Source organism: Cordyceps fumosorosea (genome assembly GCF_001636725.1).
Source record: "Cordyceps fumosorosea ARSEF 2679 chromosome Unknown scaffold_8, whole genome shotgun sequence".
Lineage (NCBI taxonomy): Eukaryota > Fungi > Ascomycota > Sordariomycetes > Hypocreales > Cordycipitaceae > Cordyceps > Cordyceps fumosorosea.
The window spans coordinates 97,123-117,313 of NW_017387308.1; the positions used below are offsets into that span (position 1 = coordinate 97,123).

General features: G+C 53.6%; 7 protein-coding genes across 7 annotated transcripts in view; 3 read left to right on the forward strand and 4 right to left on the reverse strand.

Moving 5' to 3' along the window:
- Positions 1 to 187: 187 nt before the first annotated feature.
- ISF_03891 (NADPH oxidase) lies at positions 188 to 2,020 on the reverse strand (the record flags this gene model as incomplete). Its single annotated transcript, XM_018847497.1, has 3 exons — positions 188 to 221; positions 277 to 1,797; positions 1,869 to 2,020. 3 exons carry the CDS (start codon positions 2,018 to 2,020, stop codon positions 188 to 190), a joined length of 1,707 nt encoding a protein of 568 aa, XP_018705077.1.
- A 3,240-nt stretch (positions 2,021 to 5,260) lies between these two features.
- Positions 5,261 to 6,266, reverse strand: ISF_03892 (Ubiquitin-conjugating enzyme/RWD-like protein; the record flags this gene model as incomplete). The annotated part of the gene is made up of 5 exons (XM_018847498.1): positions 5,261 to 5,400; positions 5,468 to 5,651; positions 5,747 to 5,776; positions 5,911 to 5,956; positions 6,223 to 6,266. 5 exons carry the CDS (start codon positions 6,264 to 6,266, stop codon positions 5,261 to 5,263), a joined length of 444 nt encoding a protein of 147 aa, XP_018705078.1.
- A 1,090-nt stretch (positions 6,267 to 7,356) lies between these two features.
- ISF_03893 (glutaryl-CoA dehydrogenase) lies at positions 7,357 to 8,763 on the reverse strand (the record flags this gene model as incomplete). The annotated part of the gene is made up of 3 exons (XM_018847499.1): positions 7,357 to 7,403; positions 7,465 to 8,490; positions 8,559 to 8,763. The coding sequence occupies 3 exons, from the start codon at positions 8,761 to 8,763 to the stop codon at positions 7,357 to 7,359; spliced, it is 1,278 nt and encodes a 425-aa protein (XP_018705079.1).
- Positions 8,764 to 10,850: 2,087 nt separating this feature from the next.
- ISF_03894 (major facilitator superfamily transporter) lies at positions 10,851 to 12,719 on the forward strand (the record flags this gene model as incomplete). The annotated part of the gene is made up of 10 exons (XM_018847500.1): positions 10,851 to 10,966; positions 11,029 to 11,184; positions 11,237 to 11,591; positions 11,655 to 11,782; positions 11,833 to 11,962; positions 12,014 to 12,110; positions 12,170 to 12,439; positions 12,497 to 12,581; positions 12,633 to 12,653; positions 12,707 to 12,719. 10 exons carry the CDS (start codon positions 10,851 to 10,853, stop codon positions 12,717 to 12,719), a joined length of 1,371 nt encoding a protein of 456 aa, XP_018705080.1.
- Positions 12,720 to 14,990: 2,271 nt separating this feature from the next.
- On the forward strand, positions 14,991 to 17,794 carry ISF_03895 (phosphatidylinositol-4-phosphate 5-kinase its3; the record flags this gene model as incomplete). The annotated part of the gene is made up of 2 exons (XM_018847501.1): positions 14,991 to 16,132; positions 16,183 to 17,794. The coding sequence occupies 2 exons, from the start codon at positions 14,991 to 14,993 to the stop codon at positions 17,792 to 17,794; spliced, it is 2,754 nt and encodes a 917-aa protein (XP_018705081.1).
- Positions 17,795 to 18,712: 918 nt separating this feature from the next.
- On the reverse strand, positions 18,713 to 19,667 carry ISF_03896 (Cytochrome c oxidase, subunit VIb; the record flags this gene model as incomplete). Its single annotated transcript, XM_018847502.1, has 2 exons — positions 18,713 to 19,045; positions 19,662 to 19,667. 2 exons carry the CDS (start codon positions 19,665 to 19,667, stop codon positions 18,713 to 18,715), a joined length of 339 nt encoding a protein of 112 aa, XP_018705082.1.
- Positions 19,668 to 19,918: 251 nt separating this feature from the next.
- The window catches only part of ISF_03897 (SYS1-related integral membrane protein), a gene marked incomplete at both ends in the record, with an annotated part of 795 nt that continues 522 nt past the window's right edge, over positions 19,919 to 20,191 (forward strand). The window contains one exon of the mRNA XM_018847503.1: positions 19,919 to 20,169. Within this exon, the coding sequence (XP_018705083.1) occupies positions 19,919 to 20,169 (251 nt within the window). The remainder of the gene's footprint in view (positions 20,170 to 20,191) is intronic.

Consider the following 20,191-nt stretch of genomic DNA (forward strand, 5'->3'; position numbering starts at 1 on the left):
TTGGGTGGCTCACAAAACCCGACGCCACCTTGTCCAAGAAACGGGAGAAGAACTGATTCGTCGTCGTCTTGGGTATAACGAAATATGGTGTACTAGAAAGAAACACCTATATATGCAGAAAAGAAAAAGAAAGAGAAAAAGGAACGAATAAAGAAACAAGGCGACGGTTTTTCCACAAACCCAAAATCTAAAAGTTTTCTTTGCCCCAAACGAACGAGAATCTACACCAGATATTAGCATCTTCCCAACTCAGTTAACCTGTAGAATGAGACTTACCCAGGCTCGGAGTACTTGTTGCAGTAGACGTGCAGGGAGCTTCCCAGGCCCTTCGGACCGCAGAAGAAGACACCCGCCTCGCCGGGGGCGTGCAGCTTGCGGATGCCGCGGAAGATCATGTCCCAGTTGGGGCGGCCAAAGTTGGTCTGGCTACGCAGGCCGGTGATGGCATCGGCCTCCGCGTCGGCGTCGTTGATCATGATGTTGGTCGCGTCATCGCTCTTGATCTTGGCCGTCAGGTACGTGTGGATTTCGATGCGGTGCTCGACGTCCTGCGCCTCGACGGCCATGAGCAGGGAGCGGAACCACTCAAACGAGCCAAAGTCGCGGCAGATCCAGAAAAAGTACACCTTGGACAGCCGCGTCTTCTTTTGCGGGTAGTTCATGCGGTACCAGATGGACTTGAGGATCGAGGCGAACGGCGTGACACCGATGCCGGCGCCGACGAGCACCGAGACCTCGTACTTGAAGACATCCTCCGACGCGGAGCCAAAGGGCCCGTCAATGTAGACACGCGGCAGGACACGGCGCAGGGCCGGGTCTACGCCGTTGCTGGGATCGGTGGCCTCAACGCCAACAACCTTGCTTGCATCGCCCTTCTTTCCCCACTCGCAGCCGAGCGCGGCTGACACCGCCATGGTGAAGTCACCCTGGCAACGCATGTGAATCGAGATGTAGTCCTCCTCGGGGGCACTGGTGAGCGTGAAGGGGTGGTACTGCCAGAGTGAGACGGCCGGGCAGCAGAAGAAGATGTACTGGCCAGCCCTTGTCTTGGTGTGCTCCTTCTTGATCTGGATCTCGCAGACTTGGCTCGGGTGCTGGATGACCTTGGAAATGTACGTCTTGTGCCGGCCGCGGATCTCACGGGCGACGCGCTCGGCGAGGTAGCAGAAACCACCGTACATCCAAAACTGCCAAAAGACACCGATGGCGGAGGCGCCGACGCTGGTGCAGAAGGGCGCGATGTCGGGCTGGATCATGCAGAAGGCACCGTGCAGGGACCAGAAAAAGAAGAAGACGATGAACATATGGTGAGTGTACCAGAAGCGCTCGTAGTTGGCACGGCGGGGTTTCTCGACCGATGTGACGACCATACCCATGAGGGCGAGCAGCATAACGTAACCGGTCCAGCCGGGACCAGAGGCAAAGTTGGCGAGTAACCAGCCGTAGAAGCCCAGGTTGTTCTTGGCGGCGACCTGGGCAAAGTTGTTCCAGTGAGCGATTGTGTGGACCCAAGACCAGAAGACGATAGACCAGGCGGTGGTGATGTGGAAGGTGATGTTCTTGTCGAACTGAATGACGCCGTTGAGGGGCGTTTGACGCATAAGCGAGACGAGCGTTCTGCAGACAGGGAAGAGGACGATGCCGACATCGACATGTAGCACGAGGGCCGAGGCACGGGCCACGGTGAAGGTGAAGCCAAAGATACTGCGAGGTCCGGCGAGCGAGTCCTTCAGGCCGTAGTGGACGCAGCCAAAGGCGAAGATTAGGCCATGGGCGAGGACGAAGACGAAGACGAAGCTGAGAGATGTGGTTAGTGCGAGTGGACGGGAGAGACGGTCGGCGGTACGAGGAGAGAAGGGCCAACGTACAATCTTCGATACCCCTCGTTGATCATCCAGCGGTCAAATTTTTCCCTTGATGTCAGATCGAGCTGCTTTTCCATCGAGACCTCGCCGTTCATGATCATGCGGGTTAGTGGTGTTCCGCGGGACCGCTCGGGGCGGCCATAATTGACGTTCATGGCAAAGGTTGTGAAAGGTTGAAGAGAAGGCGGAGCGAGAAGATTTTGGCGTGAGCCGGTGAGAGAATGAGCGGTAAAGCTCCGCGAGCTTTTGTGAATATAGTTGGATGGACTCAGTCGTTTTGTGTCAATGTCGCGGTTGTATTAAGAAGATAGGCCTCGTCAAGAGGTTCGGGGAGATTTAGACGCCAGCGTGTAGTGTGTCGAAGAAGGTTGTGAAAGCCAAGACGTATACCGTACTCTTTTTTTCAAACTGAATGATGTTCTGGGCCATAGTAACTTGTGGTGAGTATGTTGTGTTGTCCAAGGCCTCGTCGTGCTGTGGCTGGGATGAGTGAACTTACCAATAACACTAGGTATACAAAGACAAGCCGACCCCAATATCACAAGCAAAAGAAAGGAATGACGGTCAAATGGGGGAGGGATGTAGAGTCATTGGAGACAAGGGAATAAAAGGGAAAATTTTCTAAAAAGGGAGGAAAGAGAAAAGTTGAAGCGCGGTAGGATTAGGCGTGCATTAAAGCAGAAGGGGGAGGGGAGCGGAAAAAGGCAGAGAGAGCAAGGGGCGGCTATGGCTGTAACAAGGGCAGCGCGTGGTGACAAAGTCAGTACAAGAGAGAGGGTTATAACAGAGTGAATTGGTTAATAAGAAAAGAGCAATAATTAATAAACCGACGACGTCGTGGTTGGCTAGAAGCCGCGCGGTGGCCCCCATGTTTGGGGTCGCAATCAAAAGAGGAGGACGTTGACACGCAACGGGAGCATGGCATCATGGGCCAAATGCCCCGGCCGGCCGGCTGTGGGCGGCGGCGTCGTCGACCTGTTCGCTAGTGCTGTTTGAGATTTGCTGGGCGGAGGAGGCTCGCGGCGTTACAGGAGCCCAAGGTGGCACACGCGGTCCGAAACAAGCAACGTCGGGAGGGGAGTTTGTCGTCTGCTTTTTGGATATTATCTTGCAAGCTCATCAACCAAGGGTGGTTCGAGTTCGCATCGATGGCGCTGTGTGGCTTGCCATAAAAGTGCTGGACCACATTCTGTCTGTCTTTTCAGCCAACGACAAACAAACAGGCTTATTCCCAGCAGTCACGCTTTTCCTTTTTGTCATGTTGATACGATCATCAAGACAGGAAGGGGATAGAAAGAAAACATCCCACCACGAACAGCGTTGCGTCGGGGATGCGCTCAGTCCTGCTGCAGAGCCTCCTCATCTCCTCTTGCTGCAAGGCCCATCATCATCATCCCATCTTCTGTTGCTCGTTTGTGCTTCAGTCGTGCTAACTAGTTATCGGAATAACTAGCAAACAGCGTTTCCAATCAATCTACCGGTGTTTAAAACGTTTTGCAACATCCGAATTGCCGCGGGCTGTCGTTATCAGTCAGTCCTCTTTTGCCGTCTTTGCCAGAATTGCCATCATTGTAATGGTTGCTGAATTTCTGCTCGTCGAACTTCTTGGTCATTTCCCTGGCGGAGATGCAAGAGGCGGCTTCGTTTGGAAAGGGGACACTTCTCCTGCTGCCAAGAAAAGCGTGGCCCCTCCCTGTCGCCCTCATTGTAGCACAAATGCAAGGCTACTTACTATGTACAGTACATACCTACATACATAGGTACATACATAGGTACTGTACTGTACTGCCCTGTTTGAATAATAACCTGCCGACTGTCAAACTGCTTTTCTTCAGGACCCACCACCATAATCCAACCACGACGTCTTCTTTTCTAGGTATCAAGAAACTTCCCCATATGAACAATCTCCGACCCTCATTCTAAATTCCAGATACATATCAATATGCCTATCCAGAAGAAACTTTCAGTCTCCATAACCCACTGCTCAATCCCACTGCCCACTGCCATCCTCCATCTCCTCGCCTGCCTCCGCCTCCGCCGTCTCCCCTCCCTCTCCTCCGTCCTGAAACACCTTGCGACATCCATCGTCGCCGCCAGCCTCCCGCCCCCTGGCCCGTCACCAATCTCGAAAGATTCCTCGGTTCTTCTGCAGGGATGCGCAAGCCTTTTGAATAGCTTCTAACAACTCGCCTCTCCCCATGACAAAGGTTAAATCAATCATAACAAGAACTCGCCCTTCATGCGACAGGAGCCTCGACCACTGGCAGACATTATCGCGCCACTACCCACTCACCGTTGTATCGCCCTCGAAACATTTCCGTTCCCGTTTCGTCCCAAATTCTGACGCACGTCATGCTCTGCCCGACTTGATAATCTGCCCTGCCTTCGCTGCTTCTGACCTCCGGCTGCTTCTGACCTCTGGCTGAATCTGACCTCCGGCTGCTTCTTAACGTTAATAACTAGTCGCCTGCTTCCGTCTTGCTGCGGCCAGAGGTTGTTAGACCCCAAGACAAACACTGCCCACCAACAACTCCCAAAATAGTCATCGTCGCATCCCGCGCAGATCCGGCTGTGTTCTCTTACCACTACCACCATACCCATACCTAAGATTAGTGCCAAAGGCACGTCCCCTTTTCTCTTAATCCATTTATCGACTCCCGATCCTCTCCTGCCCTATCCCGCGATACCTCACCCATTCGTCTTTGTTTCGCGTCTCCATTATATTGCCGTCATAGCCGCACTCTCTCCCATCGCCACTCTTGCCTTCACTTCTTCTCCTGTTTCTTTTGCATGCCGTAACTCGAACTTGTTTCTACCGCAACTTAACTCTCCCATCACCGTCTTGTTCCCTAACCTTACGTTACATGTCTCATTGACTGCTGATATGAGCTTCCGGACTGCCGGTCGACCCGTACCAGTCTCAAAGTTGCCCCTCAGCGTCACATCACTTCGCCATCCTGTTAATAGGTGTAAACAATTTCTTTAAGTGTTCCGAGACAATGATGAAATATGCTGCCTGAATCTGCATGCCAAGAACAATATTGCAACCTGAAAATGCAAAGCCCCAGCTGTATGGTATCCTTGTGGTGATTGCCATGTCTGCTCTACACTACACAGCTCGACTTGGCCTTTTCGATTCCCTTGAACATGACCGTCAGCTCGCTATATCTGGTCGCAAACAGACAGCGCTGGCTCTAACCGCGATCATGGATAGCTGCCAGGCTCACGGCCCACGAACCAGCCCTGTCTCAACCGTGTCGCTGAGAAATAACTCGCTTGATATCCTATGCTGGTATTGTGTAACAGAAGGCCAAGTCACAACGCGCTCCATCTTTCTCTCATCACACCCCCGCTCTCCTTCCCCGCTCTCCTCCCCCGCTCTCGCGCGCTGGCGCTTAGACGGCATACTTGCGCGTCCATTCACGAGCAGTGGCCTCGTATCGTGGTCGGTCCGTCTTGTACACATGCGCAATCTCAGGGACAAGAGGGTCGTCCGGGTTGGGGTCTGTCAGCATCGAGCAGATGGACAGAAGAACTAGGGTTTGTTAGCGCGTGTGTCCCGCAGCCGTATACTTCATATTGTGATTTGCTAATGCACAAACCTTTGGAAATTGTCAACGCCGGGCTCCACTGGTCTCGCAGAATATCTAGACAGATGCTACCATTCGAGTTGATGTTGGGGTGGTAGATGCGCGTTGTGAAGTTAACCTTGGGAGGCTTGAAGGGGTAGTCGGTGGGAAAGTGAATGGCGAGGAAGAAGACACCGCCAGAGTAGGGAGAGTCGCTCTATTGTCATTGTTAGCATGGAAATGATACTTATACGAGGCGTGAAGCTGTGGTTTATAGCCGGGATTGTGCGTGCAGGGGCATGTGCAACTTACAGGTCCCATAATAGTAGCTTGCCAGTGGAACTGTCGAAGGAAAGGCAAGTTAGCAGCGATATCCCCAAGACACAGGGTAATACCAAAGGTAACAACGACCGGACACCAGCAGGGCAACCCGGATGGGCTGAGCCGCGGTGGCAGCCAAACGAGGGCCAACTTACCAGGTCTTCACCAACAGGACCGGCTGAGCAGGAGGAGGGAGGGTCTCTGTAGCGAAAAGTCAGCACTGCATGTCACTAAAATATGAACAGCCATCGAATAGCCCGCTTTTCGAGCCGAGCAAGGCCTTCATCCCCTCGAATAGCTTGCCATCAAGACCGTGTTGTTGCCAGACGGGGACCCCGCTTCGGTAAGCCCCACCTCGCTCGTCCCTTGGGCTGCAAACAAGACGTGACCTCATGACGCTACGCAGAGCGGGCTGCAGGCCAAGCGGACGGCGGTCCGTCAAAAGAGAAGGAGAAGGGAGTATTTACCGGCCGAGATCAGTGAGTTCCTTGTTAATGCGCTTGAGAGCCATGGCGGGCGGTGTGTGGGTGTTATGTGGACGAGGTGATGAAGTAGGCTGTCGGTTTCGCTGAAAAGCGTTGCTGTTTGTCGCGGCAGGTTAGCGGGCGGCGGACGAAGAGGGGTGAGGAAAAAAGAGCGCGAGGACGAGGTTGAAGAAGGGAATGCAGACGTACCCAGACAACAAGTTCGGAGAGCCGTTAGGTAACGGCAAAGATTAGATATGGAAAGAGGGAGACGCCGCCGCTCTCGTGATCGATCGTGGTGCGTTGGGAAGGACGTTCGGTGGTTGTAGGTTGTGTGTGGTTGGGTTAGCGGAAGGTTGGAGGGGAGAAAAGGCGCTTTTGGGGCGACGGGCAGGAAAAAAACGAGTACAGTAATCAATCAGAAGGCGGGCACTGGAAGGGGAAGGAAGACGAGAGGGCAGTCCAGGTGGGGGCGGGCCCAAGGCAGCGCCCAGTCACCGTGCCTCGGGGGGGTTGGAGGGGCCTTATCGATGGCTGTCAAGCGCTGGCGAAAGAAAAGTCTGCCAGAGTCGCCTTGCCTTCCATGTGGCGGTGACCTGCACGAGCTAAGCCGCCTAGGTTCAACTGCACTATCAGTCCTTGCATGCGTCGCACACCATAGTCTGTTAGTAGTACGAGTACTCCACGAGAACCCGGTGATGCCGCCTCGGGCTGCTGGTTCGGGCGGGTTCGACGGCTGCCCACTCGGAGCCCTCTCTAACAGGACCGACCGAGAGGAAGTGCCTGACAATACATTCTCACCAAGATTATTGCCACTCGGGCACCCATATCCTGCTCAGTGTCATGATGCCGCACGCTGACCCATCACCTCATCACACTGAGCTCGAGCAATCAACATTGCTTGCCGCGCGCATATGACAACAAAGCCACAGCGCTTCTACCCATATGTGACTGGTGATGGTGACATGGTCTAGCTTCTGTAACTTGTATATATTTGTATTTCTAATTGCATTGTCGACGCTATTTTTAAAATGTACCCCTGTCATTTTTAGAATTACATCTTCATACATAATGCTGTTTTTTTCCGCGGCTTTATGCTGTGACTGCGTACTGACGCTGGCCTCATCTGCCGTTGCATTAAACAAAGGCCTGGATGCCAGTGATGGCTCTTCCCAGAATAAGACCTGTAGAGCACATTAGCTTTTGCTTCGTTTGTGTGGCTGTCAATGCGTTTTCAACACTCACTATGGATATCACTCTGGCCCTCGTACGTTTGCGTGACAAACAGGTTCGCAACGTGGCGGCCAATGCCGTACTCGTCCGAAACGGCGTTGCCGCCGAAGATCTCCTGCAGGATGCGGGCGTTGCGCAGCGCTGCATCGCAGTTGGTCCTCTTGACCATGCTAATCATCTCGGGCGTCGCCTTGCCCTCGTCCTTGAGGCGACCGACCTGGATGGCCGCGAGCGTGCCGTAAGCAGCGTCCGTCGTGGCGTCGGCCAGCTTCTTCTGGATCAGCTGGTATCGCGCGAGCGGGTTCCCCTTGAACTGCTTGCGCTCCAGCGCGTACGTGCGCGCGCGCGCGATGCAGTCCTCCAGCGCGCCCATGATGCCAAACGCGATGCCGTAGCGGGCGTTGTTGAGGCACGAAAAGGGCCCGCGCAGGCCCTCAATGTCGGGGAACATGTTCTCCACCGGCACCGGACAGTCATCAAGCTGAATCATGCCCGTGATGGAGGCGCGCAGGCCGTTCTTGTCCTTGATTGCCGGCGTCGCGAGCGTGCCCGCTGGGCAGTCCTTGCGCTCCACCAGGAAGCCGCGTATTTTGCCCGTTTCCTCCAGCTTGGCCCAGACCATCAGGACGTCGGCAATCGGGCTATTTGTGATCCATGTCTTGGCGCCGCTCAGCAGGTAGACGCCCTTCTTGGTCGGGTGCGGGCGTGCGACGGCCTCCATGCTGCCGGGGTCGCTACCGTGGTTGGGCTCCGTCAAGCCGAAGGCGCCGAGGAGCTTGCCCTTGGCCATCTCGGGCAGGAAGCGCTCTTTTTGCTCGGCCGTGCCGAACTCGTTGATGCCGCCCATGACCAGCGACGACTGCACCGACATGCCAGAGCGGTAGCCGCTGTCCACTCGCTCCACCGCGCGTGTGATGAGGCCGCTGGCGACGCTCGACACACCGGCGCAACCGTATCCCTGGATGGTGGCGCCGAGCAGACCGAGCTCGCCCATTTCTTCGAGAATCTTAGGGTCGTAGTGTTCATCGCGGTAGGCCTCTATTTACGGCAGCGTTAGCATGCGATTGAAGGACAAGCTGCAACTCGCAGTGGCGGCCGGGACTCACGTAAAACTCGGGGGAGCATGCGCTCTTGGCAATACCTCTCGGCCGTCTCGGCAATGGCAATCTCCTCCTCTGTGAGGAGATTCTTCGAGGCAAGAGGGTCTTGCCAGTTGAAGGTAGGGCCCGATGCCGAGGCGAAAGAGCGGACAGCAGCAGGGCGGAATGCCGAGCCGCTTCTCGTAGCTTGTCTCAGGACTGGACGGAACATTGTGACTGTGTGAGGCTAGCGAAGAATCTTCAATGGCAGAGAAATATGGCAGAAGAAGGGGAAAAGAGCACAGGAGGTGTTGGTGGTAGGTTCTGTGTTTTGTAAATGATCAATGTCGGCGAACGGGCGAGGGTAGCGATGTCGCTTCCCCGGGATGTTCCCCACCGCCGTCCCGTTAGGCGGCTTTCCAGGCGTGGATCCGACGCAACCCGCTGAAACTCCCCACTAAAGCATGGCCACTACAGCGCGCATTGGGTGTTTTACGCCGGGGTGCCTCGGCGAGAAGTGCGAGTCGTGGGTTGCGGCGTTTGACCGGCGCCGATTGGTGTAGGCGACTACGCCGAACTACTCCGGCGACGATATACTTTGAGTAAGCACTGGCATCTGGGATACTCTGGTAGAAACTATTTTCATAAATATATCAAAAACTCTACTAAGTCACTCAACTATGGAAACATGGTTTGGCTCACAATGTAATTGTTGGCTTGGTTAGGCGCGGACTTGCAGCGGCGCCATGGTCGTCCACCAATGATAGCTCTGCTCATGCGCCGGAGGCTGTACCACTCGTTTCCCGGGGAGATCTCTGATTTTGCTCTAAAGACTCTCGTTCTCTGACAGCGACGGATCTGCTTTCAGCGTCCTCGTCGTCGGATGAGGTGTGAATCTGTGTTGAGTCTCGATCGCGGCGTCGCAGCTGGCTGGCTGGGCCTAGTGATGCGGCGAGACCTGCTGAGCAATCTTGCCCGTGGTTATGCGATCCCTCCCAAGGACGCTTGGGTCTGATTTTCTTCAGTAAACGATGTCTAAGGCTGGGTGGTGTCAAGGGTTGAGACTGCGGCTGCCGACGCTTTCGTAGGTATAGGATCTCGCTCTACATCGCATACTACCGTCAATACGTTCCACGACTCCGGAGAAATCGCGATGCGCACGGCCTACCTGGCTGTCATCCTCCTTGGCTGTGGTTTGGTCCATCAAGCTGGATACGTCGTTGAGTGACCGGCTGTACATATCGGCAGTGGATTGGAGCGAAGGTCGTGGGCTTGCTTCGTTGCTGCCATTGTGACCGGGACACGTCTGTACTTCAACGAAGCGGTATAGTCCTGATTCTTTAACCGCTTCCACTTCCGACGAAAGATTTTCGTTGGTTTCCCTATCGCAAGAGTTGCGGCCACTTGGGCAAACATTCTGCGGAGTTGACTCCGCGCCATCTGCTGGGGGCATTTTCCTCGCTGCCGATACCGATAGTTTCGGAGAAGGTAGATGTAGGTAGATAGATTGATACGTGTGTAATAATATTTTGATTTATGTCGCTGCTTATTTAATATGTCGTGTATGGCATTTGATATGTTTACGCCAGTCCCTTATTAGTACCAGCATCGCAAGTTCCGCCCGGTAAGCCCCCCAATGGCACCTTCCACCTGAAGTTCACCTCACACTGCGGGCCAATCCTCGCAGCCATTCCCGACAAAAAATCCCCCATAACCTTCCTATCTTTTATTTTTAAAGCATAAAACCTAATGGCAGCCCGCCCTGCCATCCCACGCCGCAAAAGCCAAGCACTTCCCCGCAATCGTTCAGAACAGTGCCCTGCATCCTGGCTGTCATCCTAATTGGATATGTGCATAACGTCGTCAAAAAGTACCTGGTGCCCCGGCCTGCCCAAACGGGTTCAGGTATATAAACTGGTGAACTTGCGTGGGAGTTGACCTAGTAATTTAAACCTGAAAGTAGATTCGGGTTTAGAATTGCAAGGCAGAGTCTCTACGTCACACCCACGCTAGACTCTACAAGCACAGATTAAAAAGGCTTCCGAGAAAAAACTACCAGCGATCCTTTCTTTGCACAGACTAGTCAGTCAATCAAACGGCCCCCCGGACACTCGGACCTGATGGTGTTGGACTTGGCCCCTCTCGACAGATCTTCCGCGATGGTCCTGCGCCACCTCTCATGGGGTCATTGACTGCTTCTATCTAAATCCATCTCTTACGCGGAATTGAGAACCTCACTACACTATTATTATGCTACTAGGTGTCCTTTCGATTACTTGTCACAACTGCTGTAGGCAGTAAACGGTTGTAACGTTAGCTATGGCGCTGAAGGTGGCCCACGACTCCGACATTGGGTCTGCCGACCACGCAAGCATTCCCGTCCATCAAAGTCATCACGAGCTTACGAGAAGAGTTTTGTTCAAAGCCGATATTCGGTATGATAGTCAAGGTGCACCGCAGACTGTATTGCTTCTTCTATTTTACTGACTGAGTCAAGAGTTCTGCCGCTTGTCGCCCTGCTCTTTCTCTGCTCGTTTCTCGACAGGACAAACGTCGGCAATGCCAAAATCATTGGGTTAGAAAAAGACATTCATATCAATCCTTCACAGTATAGAAACGGCCTTGCCATTTACTATGCCTGCTACATCGCCAGGTTGGTCAGGTCGCATTCGCCAATGCCATTCCATTGCTGACACTTGGCGCAGTGAGGTTCCTAGCAACCTGATCATCAAAAAAGTCTCCCCCAAAATTTGGTTACCGTTTTTGACATTTTCTTGGGGCATAATCACTATTGGAACTGGCTTTATGCGCGACTACAAAGACTTCATGATCCTCCGAGCGGTGCTGGGCATCTTCGAAGGTGGTCTCCTTCCCGGCATTGTCCTGTACTTGTCCAGCATGTATACGCGCAGCGAGCTTGCCGTTCGCATTGGAATGTTTTATACAGGAGGCTCGCTATCTGGTGCTTTTGGTGGGTTGCTCGCTCGTGGGCTCTCTGCCATTGGCCCTCGTGGTGGCTTGGAAGGCTGGCGTTGGATTTTTATCATGGAGGGTGTCATTGTAAGATATGCACTCAAACAAAATGGATCGGGCTTGAAACTTTTATGCTAACAAATCTTTTAGACTGCTATAGTCGCTGCTTTTTCTTACCTTGGTCTGCCAAACTCGCTGCAAGAAGCTTCATTCCTGACGAAGGAGGAGCAGCAGTGGGCGGTAGATCGTCTCGAGCAAGACGGGGGTGGACGATTCAGGTATGATTATTGTATATTTTCTGCTGGCTGGTTGCTTACGTCTCTCTCAGTCGTGCTCTCGAGCGTGCAGAACCTTTTCAATGGTCTGAAGTGCGCCGCGGCATGTCCAACGTTCAGGTCTGGCTCAGTAGCACGGCTTACTTTGCTATCCTCAGCGGTTTATACTCATTTGGCCTGTTTGTATGTTCCGTCTACGCAGCTTGCATCATAGCCCATGCTGACATTGTCAAGCTACCCACAATTGTCAAGGAAATTGGAATTGCAAGCGATGCGAACCAGGTCCAGCTTTGGTCCGTCATACCATTTGCTGTAGCCACACCATTTACAGGTGAGTTTCTTGATGGGCGCCTGACCGGTTTATTGAATCGAGAATTAACAACCATGTAGTCTTGGTAGCACTTTTATCAGATCACCTCAAAGTTCGAGGTATCATCATGTTGTGTGTCATTCCCATTGCCATTGCAGGCTACGCTGTCATTGCCAATACCAAGTCACCAGAGACACGTTTCGCCATGACGTGTTTGATGGCTTTGGGCATGTACTGCGCGGTGCCGCCTGTTCTAGTTTGGAACTCGAATAACTCAGCTGGCCATTACAAGCGTGCCACAACGTCGGGCTTGCAACTTGCCATTGCGAACGCCGGCGGCTTCGTTGCTAGTATGATACTTTCCCCTTGCGTTGCCTGACGAGACCCTCGACTGACAGCTGCCCCAGCATTCGTTTACCCAGATTCGCAAGAGCCCTACTATCATAAGGGGCATACTGTCATACTCGGATTGCTATGCTATGCCTGGCTCGCGTACGTTCCAAAGTTGACTGTTGTACTATTCATTACGCTCACCTCATGCAGGGTTCTTGCCAACATTTTCTGGTGTGCGAAAATCAATCGTGACAAGAGAAAAGGTAAATACAACATGTATATAGGCTCTGGGGATGATAGAGACCCGGGATTCAAGATGGTTTTATAGTTCATCATTTTTGGAATATTAAAAGACAAGTTTCTGTTCCCGTCTCGCTGTTCGTACTACAAGCCCTCACCGTGACCTGGCAAGAGCTGAGCTTGACGCCATGAGCTAGAAATTCAAACGAATTATAGGATCTGCCAGGTGATTATGCAACCGTCGGAGGAAATGAATTCTTGTCCTTTTATTACTGGAGCCCAGGACGATCCGTTCGCGCTACTACGTCAAAGAGTGGGCGATCCTCAGCGACTTTTGGTGCCGTCTTGACAGTGGGATCGGGGAGTTGGCTGCGTGCTAGAGCGATGGAACTGATTCATCTATGATTTGGGCTGCCTGTAACAAATAATGCACCAGAAATACGCAAGCTGCAATGTGTTTTCAGTGCATTGGTAAGAGTCTGTTGTTATTTGTGGCGCCAAGTCAATGCCGCCAAGAAAGTGCCTCCTTATTACGACTTTACTAAATTATTACTAGGTGACGGGAAGAGCCGCAGAGGTCGCGTCGCACTTCGTAATCTTCAGTGACGACACTGCTCAAAGACAAGACTTGGCCTAGGATCTGAGACATGTAGCGGGCAGCTGGAGCGACAACTTGGTCTTTGTGATTCTGAGACGTGAGTTGTGGCTTTCCACCTATTGTCAGTAAACTCTCTTTTTTTTTTTTTTGCGTGTCCTCTCTATTCCTGTGCCCATTTGCTCTTTTCGAAGCAGGGGCAGGGTTTGTGATGCCGTACTCGAAAATTAGGGGGCCACTTGATGGTTATGCCCGTAAGCAGACACGGCATCCGAGGCTGAGGAGACGTGGCGCCGAGCTCAGGGGATTCGCGGCCCTTGGCGAGTCGTATGGAAATGTGTCTTGCTTGTTATTGGCAATATGGCTGAGGGGCAACCACTGGGACGCCTGTCAAGGCGAGCTGTGTCGGTTGGAGACCGAGAGGCGGGAGCAGTTTTGCGTCAAGTAATTCGCAATCCGTGATAATTAGTAAGACGAAAGAATTGTTAGAATTATAAGAATATCGCGGACTAATTGTATGTAAGTTGGGCAGCACCAGGTACTTGGTAAATACGCGCACATTCTGTCCCTGCGGTCGTCCCAATCTTTAAGTTTGCCGCTAATTGGGAGCAATATAATAGGAAAGAAAAGCGTCCTTTGCCCAGGATGGTTGATATAAAAAAAGCTGCAATTCCTTGGCTTTGCAAAGTCAGCCTGAACGATATGTATTTTTGTCAAAAATTGTATTTTCTCGTTGCATAGCAAGGTCGTAAACCGCGACAGATAGTGTCCACCTCCCTCACGTCACCCAGCCACGGACACTTACGAGCCCACCAGCTGCTGCTTTCACTTTAAACAGCGACGATCAATATACTTGCGACCAATGACCTTGACGTTTAAATATGCACCCAAACGTCTGTCATCTAGTTATACAGCCCTCTTCCACCCTATCATGACTTGTTGGCCGCCCCTTGTCCCGGGTCCGGGGTTCCGCGGCGTCGGGCTAGCGGCCAACAAGAGCTCCCCGTGGCACAGCCACAGGGCAGGTGGAGTAGAGCAACGCTCAGATTTAGCAGTCTAACACTGCCATTACCGCCTGTAGCTCATCGCCGTCGCAGCCTGTTGTCCCCTGGAATTAATTGCGGTAGTGGCGTGTGTGGCTTCTTCCGCCGCCTTGGTTGGTTATTTTCGCCGCCCAACGTCGACGTCTGTCGTTTCTTGTCTGACTTCTCTCTCCATCCTCCCCCAAAAGTCTCACTCGCCCATTGGAAATCCTCCCTTCCCCTCTCTTTGGCCGCCAGCATCGTCATCCGTACACCCATCCTCATCCAATTCTCTCACAGTCGCTGCTGCATCACTAACATCCGAGCTCCCCTCTGCGAGTCCGAGCTTCGTGCCGCTCTCCGACCTCCCGGTCACGTCTCTCTTCTTCATCGCTCCGACCGTATATGCCTGACCGTGCTGCACCGCCTCACATCATCACCGCCATTCGCCCTGGCCGCCGCTGCGGCCTGCCTTGACGAGCGTCCTCTCGTGGCACCGAGTCTCGGCTCTCGCATAATTTTTTTATTTGCCTACCTGACCCCACGGCACACCGCCCCCCGAACCCTGAGCGTGCTCCCACGACGCCCGTCCTCTCCGAACGGCCTTGTCACACTGCCTTGGACAAGCATCGCAACAACAGACGGGCTACCTACCTAGCTGCATCTACCTCCCGGGGCGTCGCCTTTCCACGGCACCTGTTTTCGGCCGAAATGCCCTCATACCTCGCCGACGATAACGCGCTGGTAGATTCTCCCCATCTCGACTTTCTTCAGCTCAGCCATCACGACAAATTTGCGCTCGCCTCGGATAAAATTGCAGCCCATACTCATGTCCTCGACCACTCGAGGCCCGACCACACGACCGAGAGCCTCGATGGGAGCTCCCTGATCTCTACCCACGACTCAGACGCCTCTGGAACGCGTGCAATGATGCCCAACGAAAATGGCAATGGCACTCGACCAACGAGCATGAACTCGTACACAAACGACGACGCGCGCGACACGCACCCGACCGTTTCCAATGGCCTTACTAACGGCGAATTTTCCCTCCCCGACCGAACTGCTCCTCAATTATCTGCACAGAATGGCCACTTCGCTCAAAATGGCGACGCCAAGCAATCTCCTCAAATACCTTCGGCCCCTCTCCACCAGCCACCCAATCCTCCAAACCGCGCTTCAACCGTCACGCTAGACCACGACGAACAACCGCCTATACCCATCGAAAAGGATTTTGCTCCCGCTCCAGCGGCAGTCGCCTCATCTAGTCTAGTCGACGTCAGCCGGGGCGCCGAACCGGTCTCTCCAAAGCCTGCTGGCCACCGTTTCTCTTCCCCCCCAGCTTACCAACCTGGCAATACCTCGTTGAACTCATCGTCCTCCGGTCACCTCATTCCACCGACTCAGCCGCCAGTTCTGAAGCAGCGGCATACTCTCGAGGTTCCCAAATCCAATCGGCCTTCTAAAGATGGGCAGGACGCGGCCTTGGCAACCGGCCGATTCTCCCCGACATCTGCTGTGTCCGGGACACGACGTGCCTCCATGAACTTGGGCCGTAGAGCGACCCGTTCAGGATTCTCTGACATGCCCCGCGACGAGGTAGCTCCGGACGAGGACGCCGCTAGGTGGGCCGAAGCCATTCGCCAGAAACGAGCTAGCAAGCGCAGGCGTAAGGAGGAGGAAGACGACGACCGCGTCCTCGTTGGCACAAAGGTTGACGAAAGCCATGCCAATTGGGTCACAGCCTATAACATGTTAACTGGAATCCGCGTCTCCGTTTCCAGAACGAATGCCAAGCTCGACCGTGAGCTTACAGACGCCGACTTTGAAGCCAAGCAAAAGTCGACTTTCGATATGTAAGCTTCTTATCACTCACGTCTAATAAGTAGACGCTAACCTTGAACAGCACCGGAAACGAGCTGGTACCTTCGGCCAAGTATGATTTTAAATTCAAAGATTACGCCCCGTGGGTATTCCGGCGCCTACGTGCTCTCTTTCGTCTCGACCCCGCCGACTACCTCATGTCTCTCACCGGCAAGTACATCTTGTCTGAGCTCGGTTCGCCCGGCAAGAGTGGCAGCTTCTTCTACTTTTCCAGAGACTACAAGTACATTATTAAAACGATTCATCACTCTGAACATAAGTTTTTGAGGAAGATTCTTAAAGATTACTATACTCACGTTCAGCAAAACCCCAACACTCTACTCTCCCAGTTCTACGGACTGCACCGCGTCAAGATGCCCTACGGTAAGAAGATTCACTTTGTCGTCATGAACAACCTCTTTCCGCCGCACCGTGATATTCATACCACCTTCGATTTGAAGGGATCCACAGTTGGGCGAAATTATAAAGAGGAGGACTTGGAACAGAACCCGAGAGCGACCTTGAAAGACCTCAACTGGCTGCGCAGGAAGCGACACTTGGAACTGGGTATTCAGAAGAAGAGAATGTTCTTGGAACAGCTGCGCGCTGACGTGGTGCTACTGAAGCGCCTGCAAATCATGGACTATTCTCTGCTCGTTGGTATCCACGACGTGTCTCGTGGCAACGAAGAAAACCTGCGTGACAAGACACTGCAAGTCTTCAACCCGGGCCGCGAAAAATCCATGGATGAGGAGCCGCCAATGGGTCTGCACCGGACGCCTTCCAAGCTAGAGACTGCGCGCAAAGCCCGTGAACTGCGTCAGATGATCCGACAGGAGCGTCCCATCCCTATGGGCCAAGCTATTGATAAGATGCCCGACGAGCTTGGCGAGAGCCACAGCCGCCCCGGATTTGTCTTCAACCAGGACGATGGCGGTTTCCAAGCCACTCATGAAAACAACGATCCCGCCGATGAGATTTACTACCTTGGTGTCATTGATTGCCTTACCCACTACGGTATAATCAAGAAGATTGAGCACTTTTGGAAGGGCCTTTCCAGCGACAGAACACAGATCTCCGCTCTACCTCCAGATCAATACGGCGATCGCTTCTACAACTTTGTAGAGGGTATTACCATGTCCAGCGAGGAGGCACAAAGAGAGGAAATTCGACGCGAGCAGGAGGCGATGGAAGCACGTCTATCAGGCGAGACGCCGGGCAGAAGGAATAAGCATTCAATTCCGCCCATGCCGACGCACCTTCCTCCGCTGCCACCCGGCGCTCAACATCAAGAGCCCAGAGACACGATAGACATGGCAAAGAAGGAGGCGCAAAAGAGGCTGAGCTTTGAGGCGCATCCGCCAGAGCGAACGATTAAGACTGTGTCTGTTCCGGCGGAAAACCGCAGCTCAACGCAACACGACCGCGTCTTACCTGTGGTGGAAGAGCTGGGTGAAAGCAGCCGCGACGAGATCAACGGTCATGGTAGAGACAACGACATGTCGGCGCCGACGCGAGCAGCCCCTCCGCCACCGGCAAAAGACGACGACCTCGAAGATGCCGGCCAACCACGCACGTATAGCCGCGGGAGTTTGGACAAGAAGCTCCCGCCGCTGCCTAGGGAAGCGGCGGATCAGCGCAACGGGGTGGCCTAGATTCTCAGCCCGTTTCGATCCCTGTTTCCACGCCCCACGCAGTACCTTTAGCCAATGATTGTTCTGGCACATCACACATATTCACCACCAGAGTTGTTATTTTTTGCACGATGAATAAGGCCGGGGGGGATGCTATTAGACGGGAGATTGAGCGATGCCGCATTTATTAAACTTCATGGAAACCTGTTTCGATATTCTTAGTTGGCCGACCTGTAAATGTTGCGGGCGACTGCCGAGCTGGCGTCACTCGTAAGGAGCCGAGGATTCATACCGTTGAGCGAGATTGATTTTTCTTTTTTTCTTTTTTGCTGGGACTTTGTTTTCATTGTTGGTTTCTGCGCCTCTTTTGTTGCTCAATCTCCCTTTCTTTTCATTTTTTCCCTTTTGTTGCCAAGAGAGACATGGACGATACCACCACTGCATTGCGAGTACTGTCTGTACTTTTTTTTCTCCTTCATCATCTTCTCTCCACACCCATTTTTATTTCTTTTTTCTTTCGGTTACTTTATTTGGTTTAATCGAACAATGAACAATATGCATGTCCGCTACGGCACATTTGGGCATTTGTTGGTTTTTTTTTTGTCTGTCGTGACGTGGAAATTGGCTTTTTGAGAATTCTGTTGTCGTTTTGGGGAGACGAGAGAAAAAGGCCCTAAACAAAAGGTAGATGAAACATAATGTCATTCATTTCGCGTATTCAGCTCGATGCTGCCCAGGTTAACGTCAGTGGGATGTACCATGCCATGATAGCTGAATCGAGTGACTTTGAACGTTTGTATTCGTATGAGTGAGATGATGCGGTGCTGTTTCATTTGTTTCCGCCAGCTAATATACAAGGGCCTTGATATAATCATACAGCGGCCGTCCGCCTCTGCCCTGCCTACCACCCTTCTTCCCCCTTGTTGTTCCCTCACCTCCTCACCCGCGCTTCTTATCCAGCATCGCCTGTATATCCTCCTTGGTCGCCTGCGCCTTGCCGCTGCTGCCCGAGATGTTGCCGCCGCCCGCGAAGCTGCTCGTCACGTTGGCCTCGACCGCGCCCTCGGCCTGCAGCTGCTCGATGCGCCTGCGCTTCTGCGCGTCCGCCACGCGCCACTGCTTGAAGTACTTGACCCACGCCGCGGCGCAGTCGCGCTCGAACGCGGCGGTCGCCTCGGGGCACGCGCGCGCGGCCTCGGAGGCGCCGGGCTCCAGGCGTCGCGCGAGGTCCAGCACGCGGCGCGCTCGGTGCGCGTGGGGATGGCGGCGCCGCTGCGAATCTCGTCCCCCCGGGTGGTGCCGGTGAATGGTAGCCAGCCCATCGTGATGTGTGTGTGTGTGTGTGTGTGTGTGTAGTTTTGTAGAGAGAGAGAGGGAGGTTCGGGTGCCGGCTCGAGCTGGGGCTTGCTCGGTCACGTGAGAGCTAGTTGGTGGGTTGGTTGTGTGATTCCGCGAGTCGAATTGAGTTTCTTGCGGTTATCAACCCCCTTCGGTGCGATGCAGGCTGTTGAATTGATAAAAGTTGGTCGGTAACTAGTGCTGGTCGTTGAACATAGGAAGCGTTCGGATGTCTGGCGGCGATGGCAGAATCCCAGGGCGGTCAGATGCTGGTCAAAATAGAGTACGTACCTTTTTCAACCCGCAAGCTGTCCCGTCCGATGGGACCCACAGCGACTGGATTGAACCTGCCTGACATCAGACACGAACCAACCTCCTGGAGATTTTGAGTGCCATCGATCACGGGGGACACGCAGGCAGCCGTTTTCTCTCTCTTCTCTTTCCCTCTCAAACCAACAGCCGTTTTTTGCATCTCACAGTTCCGCTAGTGCTTCAGCTTTTCGTCACGGATTTTATCAACCATCACCAACTCTTTCTTTGTTTTGTCTACTTCCATTTCTATCTATTCTTTGGGATCGATCCGCCCCCGAGTTCCGAGCAACCGTTGCCTACGCCGCCACAGATCAAGTCGACCACGGCCAGGTTCACCCTCTCTTTTCTCATCCAACAATGCGCCGCGCATAAATACGAGCCGAATTTTTATCCGATTTATTCTTTCTGCGCTCTATTCAAGCCGCGTTCCCGTACCAAAGTTCCTCGAGCGACTCGGGAGAGCCGCCGACCGACCCCCCCCCTCCTCCTTCCTCCATGGCGCGCAGACGCAGGCCGCCCAGGGCCGGCGCCCTGCACGAGCTGCAGCCGCTGCGCACCGCCGCGCAAATCGCCGTGCTGCAGCTTCTTTTCTACGCCGTCGCGCTCGTCCTCATCGTCTTCACGTCGCTCGTCGCGGGCCGGCCCTTTGGCGTGGACCAGCTGCTCGGGTGGGAGTCCGTCCGGGGCGACAACACCGAGGGCTGGCTGATGGCATTTGTCTGGCTCTTTGACGGGTCATTCTGCATGTTCGTGCCCCTCTCCCTCCCC